This window comes from Scardinius erythrophthalmus (assembly GCF_964197995.2).
Source record: "Scardinius erythrophthalmus genome assembly, chromosome: 12".
Classification (NCBI taxonomy): domain Eukaryota; kingdom Metazoa; phylum Chordata; class Actinopteri; order Cypriniformes; family Leuciscidae; genus Scardinius; species Scardinius erythrophthalmus.
In genome coordinates this window covers 11,873,339-11,891,113 of record NC_138232.1, presented here as the reverse complement: position 1 = coordinate 11,891,113, position 17,775 = coordinate 11,873,339, and the positions used below count along the sequence as shown (strand labels likewise).

Below are 17,775 nucleotides of genomic sequence, written 5' to 3'. Positions count from 1 at the left end.
CCCTAGGTCTCTCTCTCCCACTCTGTCTCTTCTCTCTCTCTTTTTCTTTACAACTCAAAAAACCTGCCTGTCCTCCTACAGTCACAGTGGGTGCTTAAGCTACTGAGGTTACCTGAACAGATGCACACAATCAGACATTATACAGTTAGTCCAAGCCTCTTTAGTTTAAGTATATGCTGACCAGCTATGGAAGAGGATTTCCACACACACACAGCTCATTTGATCAGCTTAAGTGCATAAAAGCGTCTGAGTATGTGCTGGGAATTCAAGCAGAGATCACGATTGCTCAGCCCTGATGCTTTCAATGGTGCTCATTGTGTGTGTGAGTGTGTCAAAACCTCCTATCTCCACCCCTCTTCCTCTGTCACAAAGACACACACACACACACACATAGAGACAAACTCTTTCATTCACAACACACGTTCATTACAAATAACGAATATGTGCTGACGTCTCTATACTCATCTTGTTACTGTAAACAAATATGTGATTTATTGCTTTCATATTTATAATATATAAGTAGAGTATATGCCTTAATTTGCATAATTTACAGAGCTCAACAATGCTCAGCTGTCTCATAATGCTGGCCCAGAAAAAAAAAAAAAATAGAAAAATATTTTTAAATGTATACACAAATATATGTAAGGATATTCTTATTAAATATTAAGGCTTTTTAAACACTGTGATTTCTTTACAAAATATTAATTTTCAAAAAAAAATAATTATTAAATCATCTTTTTACAGCAATTTGTCATTGAATATCCACCTATATCTCACGTTGAAATATGTCACTTTACAGAAGTAAAATGGGCAGTAAATGCACTTCCACAGAGAGGGAGAATTATACTGTATAAATTAATGATACATATATCCTTTGTCACCTGTGTGGTACATGTACAAAATATAGTATAATTTATATACTATTCTAGTTAATATTTTGGAATAGTCTTTATTATATTTTCCTTTTTTTTTTTTTTTTTTTTTAAGTTTTAGTAATTTTGTTGTGTATTTTATCATTATTATTATTAGTTTTTTATATATCCATGTAGTTCTTATTCAATTTTATTTTACTTTCATTCTCTTTTAGTTATTTTAGTTAAACTAAAAGAAAAGGAGAGGTTATTATCTTAGCTACTAGCTGAAATAAAATAAGTCAAACAAATTTATACCGGTATATTTTATTTTGTTTGTTCACGTTTATTTTATTTCAAGCACTGTAAAAGTTTTTGTTCACGTTTATTTTATTTCAAGCACTGTAAAAGTTCCCCCCCCCCACATGGTTTTAGCTTTAGTTTTAGTTAACCCTGATCCAAAAAGCAATTGCATGAATACATATCCAATCATATTTTACAGTACAGTAAAAACTGTTACTATTCATGCAAATGTGTTAATAATGTCATAACACATTATTCTGCTATTAAAACAATAAAAAGCCTGCCATCTCAGCAGGATAGAAATAACAGCAGCTCTATATAAACTATCGTCTATGGCCATACTTCTACTATGTCTGTTTACTACTCCCACTGGTCCTTCAGAGATTGACATAAAAAGTCTTTCATTGTGACATTTTCTTTGTGCAGTCACCTATAAAGTCTTCAGTGCAAAGGACATAAGATATGGGCGTGACGCTAAACATATGCTCATATACATGACAAACATTTCTATAAAGCAAACCTCGCTACTTAATGAATAAGTCAGTTTTAATTCTAAGGGCTGCAGCAGGCATCTCCTGTCTAAGAGCCAAAAAGTGAGGACTGTAGGTGGGGATTGTGAATTGTGCCAGGACTGCATTGTGGGCATTGAGAAACAGATACGCAGTCTTAGCATAACACACATAAACATAATATATAATAGGACAGAAAGGAGGAATAAAGTGGGTGTATGTTTGCAAAATTGCACCAGCAAGGACACAAGATGATGTTCACAACTGCCATGAAATCCAAAAACACACCGACAATAGTAAGTGAAGCCAAAAGCAAACTAGTCCATCATTTGTAATCTGCCTCCAGGTGCTCTCTTGATTGGCTGTGTGGGAGACATACTGAGATTGAATCCAGGCTGCACTGATGGCAGATCAGCTGTTATGCCAAACAATTCTCTGATGCAGAGATTAATGAGAATCTCTTTTTATATTTGGGTAATGCTGTTTAAGATATTGTTTTGCTCTTCTGAATCTTTCACACACCACTGCTGAAAGGCTTATATAACACATAAGGATGACTAAACACACACACAAACAAACCGAGCCCCTTCTGCAGTGAATCACAATGACAATAACGGCACACTAAAATGTAAACAACCACACGCACATCTGCGTTATAATTCTTCAATGCGTTTCTTTTAGCAGAGGTTTAGACACACCATTCATGCTGTAAACCATTTGAAATGTTAAATAAAGAGTAATATTTTAGTTATATCAATTTCATACACATGCAGATACTGCATTATATTGATACTATTCATGTAAAGGCCCAGAAAAAAGTTTCAAAGGTGACACCAGGCCACTCTATGCCAAGTTCCATTGTTTGAGTGAGTGATGTCCTATGGCAAGCTGGTTAAACATTTATTCCTAAGAACAAGTTTCTATTTTTATGATACTGTTTATTACAAGTAATTCCGTAGTGATTTGTATATTTGTCAAATTTGCAATTGACTATTTTTTAGACACTAGTACTTACTGGATATAAACTGCACATTTTTGTCTGTGATTTCTATGGTGGTCTGTGGTTGGGATGTTGACAGTCCAATTCTGTTTAACCTGCATTTATTTCATAAAGACTATTTAGAAATAATATTCTTAACTAAATAATTGAATACCATGGAATAAGAATTACCTTGTTAGTAAGTGTTTAAATAGCTTGCCATACCTACCTGACCTCTCATTGTATCTTATAGCCGGGTGTTGATTGTTTATGGAGGAAAAATGAGTTTCGGTCTATTAATAGCACTGTCAGTGTGTCAAGCAGGAGCCTACACTCATTAATAAAGCATCGACCATTAAAATATACGTTAGTTTAGCCTATATAGATTGACCATAAAGAGAATACCCATTAGCCTATATTGTAATACTGAAGCTATTGTTTTAAAACTATTATACATATAAATATTATTCACAATGACAGTAAAGATCAACTATAGGCTACAACCGACACTGAATACTACTAGTTGATGAAGTCTGTAAATATGAGGACACATGCAGAATTTCCATGGCCTGTAGGCTAAATAATCACATAAATACGTCCAGCGCTTCACAGACTCGGTGTTTTTGTTTTGCACAACATAACAGTAAATAATGAAACATATTAGACCAATGTCTAGAGAGCAAAACGAAGCTGAGCAGACGTTTAAAATGCAGATAAACGCGACGTTGAACCAGTGAGATGCAGAAAAAGAGGTCAGTATGTTTCCGCGAGCGGCGGCGACATTGAAGCATCATCAGCTCTGAACCTGTGTGTGGATGCTGTTATTGAGGATGCACGACTGAGCCTGTCAAATCAACACACATCTATCCAAACGCACGCATTCAAACAAGAGAGGAAAAGCCCGTGTTGTTTAAAGGCTTACCCTCCGACAGCTCCAGGTCCAGCTCAGCGAGCTGCTCCCGGACCTCTTGGGGGAGAGCGGACACATCCACACCGCGCTCCGCCATTATGGCCACAAACCGTGGGGAAAGAACGGCGCAGAAAGGTTTACCGACAACAAAAATGCCCGTGTCCTCCTCACAGTGAATAACAAATGGTATTAGACAGCAGACCGAGCTCCATCATCTCCGCCATGCCGAGAGAGAAATCCCAACCGATGGGAAGAGTCACATGACCAGGGCTCGGGATGAGGAGTCTGAGCCTGTGGTCAGAAGCCGTGGCGATTTTGCTCCCTCTGCTGTGGTGAGAGAGAATCTTTATCCAATGCAATCTCTTGAACAACTATGGTTGTCCAAAGAAATGGTTTCCACTAAAATGAAAATTTTATAGTTATTTACTCACTTGTGTCTTTCTAAATCCGTAGGTTGTAAATTCTTTTGTGAAGCACAAAAGGAGACATTTTGAAGAAGCTTCACGCAGACCTTTTCCTTGCAAGGCTAGTTCAGTGCAACCAAGACTATCAAAAAAAAGTTTATATAGATTATAAACGACATAAGGGTGAATAAATAATAGCATAATTTGATTTATGGGTTAACTATTCCTTTACCCTGATTTTTTTTTTACTTGTTTAAAGGGATAGTTATGGGTGATGGCACCCAGTCACCGTGATTTTGCCAAGTAAGACATGTTCCTGAATGAACATATTTTGTTGATCCTGGAATAACTTTCCTGTCCCAAAATGTAGTCCTTGCCCTATCCCAACCCATAACTTTTCCTTAAAATCAGAGGGAAATGATAGGCGGATAACACTGATGTTGAAGCATCTCACCCTTGTTCTAAGCCTAAACTTGACATAAACTGTAAACTTGTCCCTCAAATCTGATTGGTTGATTGGAAAGTTGTTCTAGGATCAACAAAGATGTTGATCCAGAAACATGTACTTGGTGAAATCACGGGTCACCGTGATTTTGCCAAGCAAGACATGTTCCTGGATCAACATATTTTGCTGATCCTGGAATAACATTCCTGTCCCAAAATTTAGTCCTTACCCTACCCATAACTTTTCCCTAAAATCAGAGGGAAATGATAGGCGAATAACACTGACGTTTAAGCCTAAATGTTGAAGCACCCTGGTTCTAAGCCTAAACGTGACATAAACTGTATTGTCCCTCAAATCTGATTGGTTGATTGAAAAGTTGTTCCAGGATCAACAAAGATGTTGATCCAGGAACATGTGGTACTTAATGAAATCACGTTCACCGATGGGACCCATATATATATTTTTTTTTTCCTACAATGGAGGTCAATGGGTGCCGACAACTGTGGTTACTAACATTCTTTAAAATATCTTCTTTTGTGTTCAACATTTTTGGGTGAGCATTCCCTTTGACATACACTGTAAGATAAATCAGTGAAATTTATGGTAATAACTTAAAATTTACGGTAAAAAATAACATTTCTTTAACTGGTATAATGTCAATATACTAAAATCTGGTTTGTACCTTTATAACATTGACAACCACCATAAAAAACACTATTGGTAAAGAATCAAAGTCTTTTCCACAAGCAGGGTCATGGTGCATGGTGTTGTACACACAAATAAATAAATTAAAAATCATCATGGAACACACAACACTAAAATAATGCAATAAACAATAATTTAACAGAAGATGTGAAATAAAACCCTAATGTACATAACTGATAACCAAAAAAAAAACAAAAAAAAAACAGTAAGAAACTGAATTGTTTAAACAAAAAAAAAGTGTCACAGGGAAATCTGCGGATGTCATTTTTTTTCTTTCTGTGAATTATAAGACTTGTTCTTATGTTCTGCAAATGACTTGTTCTTAGATCCAAAACCTGTACATTTAACAGTATTTTACTGTAGAAGTGCATGACAAGTCCCATTAGAGCTATTACAGATTTTTTTACTCACCCTTAACCAATTAACATTATTTTTACCATATAATTTTCACATTCTTTTAACATTAAAGTTACAGTTAACGTTTGTATACAGTTTTCTGGAAAAATAATCCAAATAACCAACCAGTGTCCACTAATTTTATAGTTTAAGGTCGATTTTGACTATAGAGATAAGGGTGGGGTTAGGATTAAGTTGATGGACAAAATGTTAATTCAGAAACATGTGCTACCAGTGTAAATATCATCTTAAACATGATTTAGACGTTCCAAATTAAAGGCATTACACAAGGTTTATAATATATTGCTCACACTCATAAACACAATGCATATCCATCTCATCCAAGCTATTCCATATACACAGAGAAGTCCCACCACACCACTTCTATATACACAGAGGAATATAACACCTTCAAAACAAAATAACAAAAGCAGCATCTCATTAAATGTACAAGAGGCTAGAGTTCCATCAATGTTTAATTTTAACATATCTTAAGGACCGTTTCAGTTAGTCAATATCATACAGTAAGCAATGGTTGTATGCTGACACTCATTTCATATTTACAGCTCTAGTTTAGGGCTTCACTGACACGCGTCACACAATTTGGGATCAGTGAGTTATACACACAGTGGAAAGCAGTACGTTCTACATCCAAATATGATAAATCCAGATGCAAAAAAACGTCAATGACAGAAACTGATATGCCTGGTTGGGTCATTAAAATAAAACCTAAATAGTCTACATACCATCTAATCAAAATATTTCCTCCAAAATGTCCTCCACATCAGAAAAATAATAATAATCATGCTTCAGTAAATCGTAATTATAAATTAAAGTCATAATTATGACATTAAAAGTAATATTTATGAGACAGTCAGTTATGACTCAATTTTAATATATTTACAACCTAGTATGATGTAATTTAGAACTATGAATTCTAAGCAATTTGAATTTATCTCATAATTATGACTTCATATCTCATAATTTCTACTTTTATCAAAGTTCTATCTTTATCAAAGTCAACTTCAACTTTTACCAAATCATAATTTATCATTTTTTTTCTTATGTGGCAGAAATGAGCTTCCAAAAAAAAAACTGATATTCAAAGTTAAATAATAAAAAAAACTGCAATGGTTTTGATAACAAACCCAGCTTAAACTAATGCAGATTCTCCTATTGATAACGTGATCAGGCGTGAACCGTTTAATGGAATACAACTTAAGTTACGTGTTAGTTATGCGCTCCAGATGAAATTCATTCAGGATGGCCAAGTGCGAAGTCTGTCAGGCCCAAAAAAGGAAATTTTTAATTTCTATAACAGCTTCTAAGACTCAACTTTGCTTTTCAACCATTTTGAAACAAGGCCTCACATTCATAGCTGGGTTAGTTAACTACTGTACATTCACAAAATGCAAGCACGAGTCATTACGTGTGAGTTTTTGTGTGCATGTTCCCTAATAAGAGACCAGATGCACTTACACTTTAGGGTCTAACCTCTAATGCAAAAGGATTTATGTATTTTGGTTAAAGACACCTATAATTCAGCAGAGCATATCATAATCATACTGATCTAAAACATGTCCACATGGTTAAGCTACCCGTCACATCCATATATCCATATTATATATATATATATATATATATATATATATATATATATATATATATATATATATATATATATATATATATATATATATATATATATATATATATATTGCAAAATGCAGACAAACTGATAACGATATTCAAATATAAAAATATATTTTCTCTCCATTCTTAAGCTTTTGCGAGTCCATTCTGCGGCGCCAGGTTACACTAATGTGAGACACGATCTTCACCAAAACAGCCACAGAAGCACAGACCTGAGAGAAATTACTGTACATACGATAATAAAATTAGAACAGAGAGGAAGAGAGAGAGAAAGGGAAACTGGGAGAAATGGTGAGTGTGAGTATGTGTGAGAAAGCGTCACAAAGAGAGACTGAGAAAGAAGGCGTTAAACTTATCTGCATAGTGTAGAAATCATCTTTCTAATGTGGCCAGAATCATGCAACGAATCATTATATTAGAAAAACCATTGAATAAAATGCAAAATAATTAGAAATATCTGCAAACGAGACAAATATCAATTGAATGCATTAGTGAGAAGATCTATACAAGTTTAGGTAAAGGTGGAATTTTTTTTTTAGAGATGACAGAAGATAATTCATTTCCACTGCAGTGCTTCCTAGTCTGTGCAGTCTGACAGGGGCGCTCTATGATGTCGCCACTGTCGCCCGGAGAGTGTCTGTGAGCGGGGTGTGGTCAGAACGTGGAAACATTGGTTCCCATTTGTCACATGAGAGGATTTACAAACACACCGTGACTGAGAGTTTTGAGGGGAAACGGGGATTCGCTCCTTTGAAAGACTCAAAGTATATTTAGTTCCTATTGGCTGAACGACGTGCTCATCATCTGGATGTGGGCTGTGATTGGGAGGAAGCTTCTCCAGACGTGCTACTCCACTGACCCGAGCCCATTCCCGCTAAAACAGCAACAGCCTCCGCCGCACGCACGCTCAGACCATTAACAGACACTGGAGCCGGGACCGACACGGGCATCACCAACGCCGACACCGAACCCTCATCTACTCCTGCAGCTAAAGAGAGAGAAATGAAGGAAGGATGAATGTTAGGCATGAAGGATTTATGACATATAAAGGAAATACGTGGGTGTATCTTACCGAGATATGCTTTTTTCTGCATGGCCGTTACAGGGCAGTCCTTATGGGCCAACAGCAGCTCCTTCAGCCGGATCACCTCAGTCCTCAACAGGGACACTTCACCCTGTCAAGCACAATGCACACAACAGCAACATAGACTCAACCAATGGCATGATCAAAAATAGAACTATTTAGGGTCAGTTAGTTTCATGTTTTTTTTAAGAGATCTCTCTTATGCTCAACAAGTCTGTATTTAAAAAAAAAAATGAAAATACAGCAAAAAACAGCAATGTTGTGAAATATTATATTCTTAAAAAGTTTTATTTTAATTTATTTTAAAACTAAATGTTTTCCTGTGACAGCAAAGCTGAAATTTTAACATAATTCCAGTGTCACATGATCCTTCAGAAATCATTCTAATATGCTGATTTGCTGCTTAAGAAACATTTCTCACCATTATCACAATTGGATATGGATGTGCTGCTTAAAGGTGCAATGTGTAATATTTCTGAGGATCTATTGACAGAAATGCAATATAAGATCCATAATCCATGTTTTCAGTGGTGTATAAAGACCTTACTTAATGAACCGTTATGTTTTTATTACCTTAGAATGAGTCATTTATATCTACATAACCGCGGACACCCCCCTTCTATGAAGGTCGACATATTGTGACGTCATGTTTCTACCGTAGCCGACAGCGAACAAACAGCGCTACAGAGCGCGTTTCGTCACTAACTTGAATTAGAAGCAGCAGAAAAAGACGCAGCAGAATACTCAGGTTGTCCCTGACTCTGCAAACGTGGAGAAAAACATGCTGTCTGAGCAACGCCTCGGACAACGTAACGTTAGCTATTTCCCCTTCCCTAGCTGCTTTGATGCTCTTATCCATAGCTCTTATCTTATACTAACTAGCATGGAAACAAGCTATGGTAAAGTCAGTGAATAAAAGACTAACACAATGATGAACAAGTAAAAATAACAATCGCAATAACGTGGTTTTACTGAATGATTAAGTAAATATAATTTAATATAAAATATAATATAAAGAAACCTCATTGCTTGACTTGCTACTCTCTGCTGACTCAGACATCTTCCGATCCTACTAGAGATGCGCGGTTGGCGGTTACAGCCGCGGACTCCACGGATAAACCGCGGATCGGGCGGATGACGTGACGAAAAATAATATTTTAATTCAATTCGGGCGGGTGGCGGGCGGTTGAACCAATCAAATGAAAAATATTAGGTATACAGCAATCAGCGGATGGCGGGCGGGTGCGGTTTTGAAAATTGGTCAAAAACGTTGGATGGCGGACGGATGATGAGTTTTGTGATGCGGTTGCGGATGAAATAATAGCCCATCCGCGCATCTCTAGATCCTACATCGGCCACCGTAGCTTCTCCTTCGAGTTTGCAATTTGAGGGATAGGCCGTGAGTGACTGGCTGTTTGCAATTCGCAAACCTCACCACTACATGCCGCTAAAAATTACACACTGCACCTTTAATATCTTTGTGGAAACCATGCTACATTTTTTTTCCCAGGATTCTTTGATGAATAAAGAGTTGAAAAGAACTGCTTTATTTGAAATATATATTTTTTTTAACAGTACAAAAGTCTTAATTGTCACTTTTGATCAATGTAATGTGTCCTTTCTAGATTTGTCAACCATAGTGTACATTTCAACAACATAAAATCATCTTATTTCCTGTATCTTTTCACTCTGTCTGTATGACTCACGGTGAGCGTGACGTTAGAAGTAGCTAACTCCTCGGCGCGCTTCTCCAGGGCACTAACCCACACTTTCCGTTTTTGCCGGCAACGGGAAGCGGCTGCTCTGTTCCGTTCAAGAAAACGGCGCCTGCGCTCATCCGGTTCAATATCTGCACCCCGTCGTCTACGGCCACCTTTTGGGGGAGCAGGGGATACCTACAAGATATTGCTTGGGCTGTCAGATACAGTGAGAACTTAAGCATATGTCAGCATTTAAACAGTGCATACTGACATAATGCTTCAGTTGAGCTTATTTACTGATATATTCCATTTAAACCCATTAATTGAACTATTTTCAAACGTCACAAACTATTCAAAAAGAACAGGCAAATACTAGCATATATGTAACACAGGCATGAGGTGTCTGTGAGCACCTGTGGTTGAGCAGGTGATGGTGTCTCAGTGTGATCTGTTTTTTGTATTGGTGCTGGTCCACTAGGACTCTGCTGAGATAGTGCTGCATTTAGCCTCTAGATGGAGACAAATCCCATACACAAACACAAGGAAACACCACAGCGTGTAAATTAACGCTCAAAACCTGTGTGTTACATCTGTGTAGTAAGTTAATCGTTATATAATAAGCCCGTTGTAAAGCATTTATCCCTATGTAAACTCTACATGTGCTAGCGTAGGTGTACGCGTGCTCATTCTCACCGTCTTGGCATCAGAGTGTGTACTGTATCCAGACGGAGAGGAGGAGCCACTGCTGCTTCCACCAATAGGAGGGCCTGGAATCCCTGGGATATTGGGCACTGTGTTTGATGATCTGGCAAGCTATATATATACACACACACACACACACACACACACACACACACACACATAGCAACACAAGTTTAACATACTATTATCACAAAAGCATAAATACAAACACAAAAAGATGTGTACTTGTTTTGAGGCTCATACTGCTGAAAATGTAATCACTATTATTTTGATTTAGGAGCAATATACTGTATGTCTGTGGAAAGTTTTCACAAGTAGAGATGTACTATATATTTTCATAATTGACTAGTCAGTGGTAAAAAAAACAGACTGTCTGTATTATTAAAATGATTTAGGGTAATGTTCACCGGTAATGAATTCTTGCATTCAAAAACAGCTGGACAGGGTGCAGCAGAATGCATAACTATTTTTAACTTGATATGCTGATGGTGCAAGAAAACCTGCTAAATAAATAGCGCAGATTGCAAGAACACACATTCCCCCAAAAGGGTAACATCTATTCCACAAATATTTAGGCTAAATAACTACAACTTTATTGAAAAAAAGCAGCCAAAATATATACAAATTTTATTTGATATTTTTTTTATATTTCACACAAAACAGAGAGCTACAGGTTATGTAAAAAAACAGCAGGTAATTTGAAGTATTTGAATGCAATTGTCTTGAAGTAGTTGTCTTTAAATGTATTGAAGGATTAGCTACAAATTATTAAAGCTAATATTAAACTATAAAAAAAATGTAAAACCAAAAAATGTAATAAAAAAAAAAAATCGAAATAAAATGCATAATAACTAGCTGATTTGTTAAATGATGGATTAATAATCATACGTATGTGAGACCTCCATACCGATATGACTGAAGTCTGCCCTGGACTGGGAAGCAGAGGAACAGTCTGACCATTTGGAAGCTGCATCAGCATAGGAAAAGAACCAGACGGCGAGCTAAAAAAGAGAGTTATAGAGGAACTATTTTAGGACATTTTTCCTCACACAGGGTGAGGAATCAGAGGTGTGAACAACACTGAAATGACTCATGCAAATTAAAAAAGTTTCAACTCAAAGAAGTGAGTCTGCTCCACTGCTGAGGATCAACACATCCTATCAAAAACTCAGGCTAGCTATTTATTTGAGTGGATGAACACCCAAAATGCATGATTATGAACGATTATTTTGGTAATCAAGTAATCTGTTGATTATTTTGACGATTAATCGGATAGTTTTTTTGTGTTAACAATAGCCATTAAAATAACTTAAAATTAGGGCTGTCAATAGATTAAAATATTGAATCACGATTAATCGCACCCTCGGAAGGAACTCGTAACCTGCACGCATGTAAGTAATTAAAGGCATCGCACTTCATCCTGAAGCCCGCAGTGCATATTTTTATTAGACTGAATCGCAGCCTTTGTAATTTCACAATAGTCCTATGCTATATTATGATTCTTAAATGGTTTTAATATATTGTGCAGCCTTTGAAAACTGTCTAATAATGAGATCCATGGATTCTCATCCGTGGAACACTTCCGGTATTTTGCCAGTTAATCGACACGGGCAAATTGCAATCAAGAATTTTTTTTAAAATCAAGTACTCGAATTTAAGAGGAATCGTGACAATCCTAAACAAAACCTTTTTGACATGAGGTCAACTAGTGTGTACCTGAGTCTGTTTGACGGAGGGGTCCTGGTGATAACAGAGGTGGGAGAGGGTTGAGTTGGGATCATGGAGTCGAATACCTGGTGAAGCGGGAGCGAGCCTGGGCGCATTATGGTTGGTGTAGGGGTGGAACTTGCTGCAGTTCGTGGAGGAACATCCTGTAAAAGTGATTTACATGACAATATTATATTCTGCACTACAACAAAAAAAAAACCTGCACTGTAAATACTGTAATCTGCCTCGTCTCAAATTCACCATGGCTTTCCTCAAGGCAATAGGCTCCTTTGCCATGGCAACTGCATCTTTGCTGTTTGTCATGCTGGAGGTGGAGTCAGGGCTGTCTGGAGGGGAGGAGTCAATTTCAAGAGGACCTTCCCTCTCTTTAACCTCTGTAGGCGTCTGTAGAGCTTGAAGCTTTGAGGGCAAGATTCAAGATGTCAAGTTCATGCTAACAATTGTCAAACAAAGCATACAAGTTGATAACCTTCGATACTTTACACTTTCCTTATTTGAAATCTTACCGTGCCCTTAATTCTCCTCTCCTCCTCCTCGTGTGCTTTGCGAAGATCTTGCTCGAAGGAGCCAGCCAGCTCACTAAACAGACCCACCTCCTCACAATTCTTAAGAAACCGGGTGGGAGTGGGTGTCTGATCTGCACACACACACACACACACACACGCACAGTCTTAGCACGTTTATTAAAACTTATACCGGTATTAACATCTAAATCACAACCAGACTCCAACCAGACGGCACGCTTGATTGTGTGATACTGCTTAATTACTATTATTTTGATATCAAAATCAAGTGTACAATTATGTTATATACAAAACATATACACAGCTTAATACACAGCTTAAAAAGCAAATAATAATTCATAGGAAAATCAAACATAAAGGCCCGTTCACAACCAGAGCGATTACTATAATGAAGTTTTAATAATCATTGTAATTCTGTTACAGGGAACAGGGAAGTCCATAATTATAAAGGCCCATTCAAACCAAGAATGATAACTATTACAATAACCACAGAAGTATCCAAGACTAGTGGATCCGTCGGATGAGATGTTAAACCGAGGTCCTGACTCTCTGTGGTTATTAAAAATCCCGGCATCCTGGCCAAATTTGCCCATTGGCCTCTATCCATCATCATGGCCTCCTAATCATCCCCTTTGTGGATGAAGGAGTTGATTGGCTTCATATCCTCTCCACCAATAAGCTGGTGTGTGGCGGGCGCTCTGTTTTTGGATATTGCATAAAAAAGGCTGGATTGAAAGTCAGAGATGCCCATAAATTCTAAAAATATGCATAAAAAATGTATGCGCTCAATTGAGGCGGATTGCTTTTTATCAGATAAGACAATATGCACATAAACTACAATGGAAACACATTTACAGAATAAATCCCTCAATATGCAAAAAAAAAAAAAAAATTGGCGTGCTTTTGTCTCAAAACAAAATGTGATTGGATAACTGGACTAAACAGCAGACCAAATTCATTACAGAGCATCTCAAATGTTGTTTGAGTCATTCTGAAATTCCTGAGCCAATGTCCGTAATCAAAAGTATTTGGTATAATGACCTCCCAGAACTGTCTTGCACGACTGCGTTCCCAAGGCATCTGAACGCAAGAGGACATGACAGTACTCACTGCATTTCGTCTGCACGCTCTGCGGTGCAAGTCATGTATGAAAAAATCCACAGTGGCTTTCCCGATTACAGCAACTTCCATCTTATTAAAGATATTTTGTGCGAGTTTCCCAGGAACTGACGATTTTGTTCTCTTAGAAATGGTGCTTTATTTACAAAGGTTTTATGTGGTGTTCCAATCAAGTTAAATTTGCAACTTTGGATGGAAACTAAAAAATGAAACGCTCTGAGAGCAATTCCAGCAATATTGTTCTTCTGTGTCATTATCATTATAGTTGTAATGTGGTCATCCCTATTCGCATAAAATTAAAATGATTATTAAAACTTTATACCTATATCTATATTGATTTTGGTGAGAGCGGGCCTTAACAATAACGACACAAAAGGAGGATACCATTGGAATCACTTTCAAAAGGTTTTTTTTCCAACTGAATAATGATTAAAAACATTGACAGCCAATCAGAATCCACCCGACTTTAAACAGCTTAAACGTTTGCAGCAGCAGAGGACATAACTGCAGCGCAGGCTTACGATAAACAATTTTATTGTGTGTTGGTGTGGACACTAAAATAGTTATCATTCTAGGTGTGAACGGGCCTTAATGCAACTTACTCTGAACAACCTCACATTTTTTGAAGTCGACGTCAACTAATCACCGAAGATGTAATTAATTAAAACAAGAGATGGGAATGCTTTGCAACATGCCACAATTTGCAACAGCTAAAGTTTGTTAACAATCTTAATTTTGGCTTGAGTAACCCGAACCTCGAGCCGAGGCTCAAACTCGGGTTGCCTTGTGCACAGCTGCAGCGTGTCAGAAAATGTTTCAGTTATTTTGTCTATGGGTCGTTATATTTCTTAACTAATAGTAAAGCTGTGGGTTTTAGTTCAAAAGCAGATGGTAAGTTTTTGCACTCCTGAATGTTTCTGTGCGCGTGATGTGCACGTGATGTGCGAGCTTCTGTCTGTATGTTTATGCGTGCGTGTTACAATGTAGCAGCACATTAGTTTAGAACAGCGATTAACTTACCTGTACAATAAACTGTTTAAAAGGTGCATTCACCCGATCAATATTGAGTATCCAGATAGTACTATAAACAAACATAACTAGTGGAGCGCTCTCAGAGTATGCATTTATTTGTCATTTTAACTGATGGAAATGGAAAGTTAAAGTGGTTTTCAAAGATTTCTTATCCTCTATAGGACTAGTATTACAAGCCAGTGTAAATCTATGGGATTTTTTGGAATTTTGATTGTAATTTATACTTAAATCTTAACTCTGATCTGTAAGAAAAGATATAGTCTGAAGGTCTTCTGCAAGGCAGCCGTGTTGTTAGTGTCAAAATCACATGATCAGCGACTAGTTAACGTCATCGCAGCGCAGACTGAGCCAACAGAATGACAGAAATGCATCTATGTGGGGACACAAACCTGCTATAATAACTGTATCTGTTCTGGCTTGTCCGAACTTCAGCGTCATCTCATGCTTATGTTTGTGCACTGCCAAATGGTCCTCATTGGTGAACCTCTGACGTGAGAAAAACATTGACAGAGACACATGCATTAACCCACAGTAAAGTTTTCAGTCATTTTGGGTCTCATTCAGGGTCCTAATTCAAATCAGATGGAAGCTAGAGACAGAGAAGCAATGGATGATATCAGGCCATCTGTTGTTTTGATGACGGCTTATGTTATCCAGTTATGCAGTGCTATGGGAGCCTCTTACAGTTGACCAGTGGAAGCAGGGATTAAAACAGCTGGAGTGATTTCAGAATAAAAGTTTTGGCCAACAATCTGCTTCTGTCACCAAGATTAAGGGGCATAAAAGAAATTAAGGGGAAAGATTCCTATTTGGGCTCCCAAAATCTTGAACACTTGGACTAAAGGATCATGACTGTAAATATTCCTTACACAGTAGGACAGGAAGACCATGAAAAGGAGAATTTGAGAGTAATAATAAAAATAAAATAGCTCTTACCTGTCCACAGCCTGGGGCAGTGCAGACAAAAGGTCGATCGTCTCCCATTTTAGATCAACTACTTCCTGTGTTACTTCTAAAGACCATCCAAAAAGAACAGATGTGATTTATCTTATGAGATCCAGACTTTTTAAAAGACTAATTTCTATTCATTTCAGCTCAATTTGAACAATCATCTGAACATAAAAACCCTATTTAAAATATGAATTCCTCCTAAACTTTCCATTTGAAATGTTGTACAGTCTCTTGACAGATGACAGGAATCCATACTTCATTGCTGCACAGAGGCCTGCTGGGTTCAACTGATTGCATAATGTGCATTACGATTACACGATAAGACGCTTTCATCTGACTACTGTCTGAGATCATCCCCGTTTAAAGAACATTTCCGCTAAATTAAACCAGCTTCAACCCAATAGCTTTATCACACATATCGCTAGCTAGCATGCGTTTCCTCTCTAAGCATTTCCAGATAAGATATCCACAGTAAAATTAACCGCCACTACTATGTAACAAAGCCATAACAACCATGTTAACCACACGATAACATTTCGGAGGGTTTGTCGCAACTCCTAACGCGCCGTGTTTCGTTTAAATGGTTCTTAGCGGTCTCCAATTTGTGAACGAATCGTTCTTTTGAGTCGGATCTTTTCAATACACAAATGCACAAAACAAGACCGAACGATTCGTCCACAAATCGGACTGAATCAGTGAGCCGATGAGTGAACTGACAGTAAGAGCAGTCGGAGTTAACTTAAATGTAAATTACTTTAATAACTGAATAGTAGAAATGTTACAATTAAAATGTACTGTAAGTATGTTCATGACTTCACTGCATGACAGCTTAAAAAGATGTAAAATATATATATATATATTAATATATATGCACACACTGCAGTGGCAAATTATATGTACATGTACGGTTCTAAATGGCTATTTAAACAACAACTGAAACAAGACAAATTACATTACAATACAACTGTTATTATTAATTATTAATTATTAATAAGACTGACAAAATCAGTGACGATATGACGCAAGTACGTGATTGAATGCAGAATAGCTGAATCCGTGTTTAATCGGTTCTTTAAAACAAACTGTTCAAAAGAACCGATTCTCGAAAACGAGTCGGACTTCCCATCACTAAAGCTAACTGGCTAATGCTAACCACACATGAGCCAACAGGCTGTAACACCCTATTTACACTGCAAGCGATCGACGCGAAGGGACAAAACAAGAACACTCCCATTATATTAAACGAATCTACAATGCGAGCGCGATCGGATTTCGTTGATTCTAATGGGAGTGTTCTAATTGTGTCGCGTCTCGTGCAGTGTGTACACACGGTGCTCATGACACCTCCACCATTAGCGAGACCAGCGCCGCTACACTTGAAATCACTAATTTTAATGCATCAGGTAATCCGAATGTGTTGCGTGTCACCTGTTCCTCAGCCAAGGATTTCAGTGTTTACAAACTTACCCTGCTCCTCCCTCTCTCGCTCGTTCCCTCTCTCTCCGCGTTCCCACCTTTGGAACTCCTTCATCCAGCTTGCTCACAATATGTAAATCTCGCGATATGTTGAGGTAATACTGAAACCAGATTAAAGTCGTTACGTAACAGATTTGAAGCAGTGATGAAAAATCCATTGCTCTAGTTTACGCATGTCTGTGCTGCACACCGTACACGTCGAATGACGCAATAAAAGGCAGACATTACAGATAGAATAAAGCTCTAACCATTACTCGATGTATCTTTAAATAATTAAAAATCCCCCAAAATCGCAATCAAACGT

At 37.4% G+C, this 17,775-nt stretch overlaps 2 protein-coding genes across 4 annotated transcripts in view; both read right to left on the bottom strand.

Moving 5' to 3' along the window:
- dip2bb (disco-interacting protein 2 homolog Bb) overlaps positions 1-3,767 on the bottom strand; it is a 34,127-nt gene extending 30,360 nt beyond the window's left edge. The window contains exon 1 of the mRNA XM_081381051.1: positions 3,565-3,767. Coding sequence (XP_081237177.1) covers positions 3,565-3,649 — 85 coding nt within the window. The 5' untranslated portion in view covers positions 3,650-3,767. The remainder of the gene's footprint in view (positions 1-3,564) is intronic.
- A 3,485-nt stretch (positions 3,768-7,252) lies between these two features.
- On the bottom strand, positions 7,253-17,690 carry atf7b (activating transcription factor 7b). 3 transcript variants are annotated; one of them, XM_081381052.1, is made up of 12 exons: positions 17,463-17,655; positions 15,981-16,056; positions 15,434-15,530; positions 12,876-13,006; positions 12,610-12,768; positions 12,358-12,512; positions 11,549-11,642; positions 10,633-10,752; positions 10,353-10,448; positions 9,946-10,134; positions 8,228-8,330; positions 7,553-8,143 (listed from the first exon to the last, which is right to left on the bottom strand). In XM_081381052.1, the coding sequence occupies exons 2-12, from the start codon at positions 16,026-16,028 to the stop codon at positions 7,956-7,958; spliced, it is 1,380 nt and encodes a 459-aa protein (XP_081237178.1). In that variant the 5' UTR covers positions 16,029-16,056; positions 17,463-17,655; the 3' UTR covers positions 7,553-7,955. The 3 variants fall into 3 exon arrangements, with proteins under 3 accessions (XP_081237180.1, XP_081237178.1, XP_081237179.1); XM_081381053.1 differs by lacking the exon at positions 17,463-17,655 and adding an exon at positions 16,205-16,291 and having other exon boundaries at positions 15,981-16,057; XM_081381054.1 differs by lacking the exon at positions 10,353-10,448 and having other exon boundaries at positions 7,253-8,143; positions 17,463-17,690.
- Between the last annotated feature and the right edge of the window lie 85 nt (positions 17,691-17,775).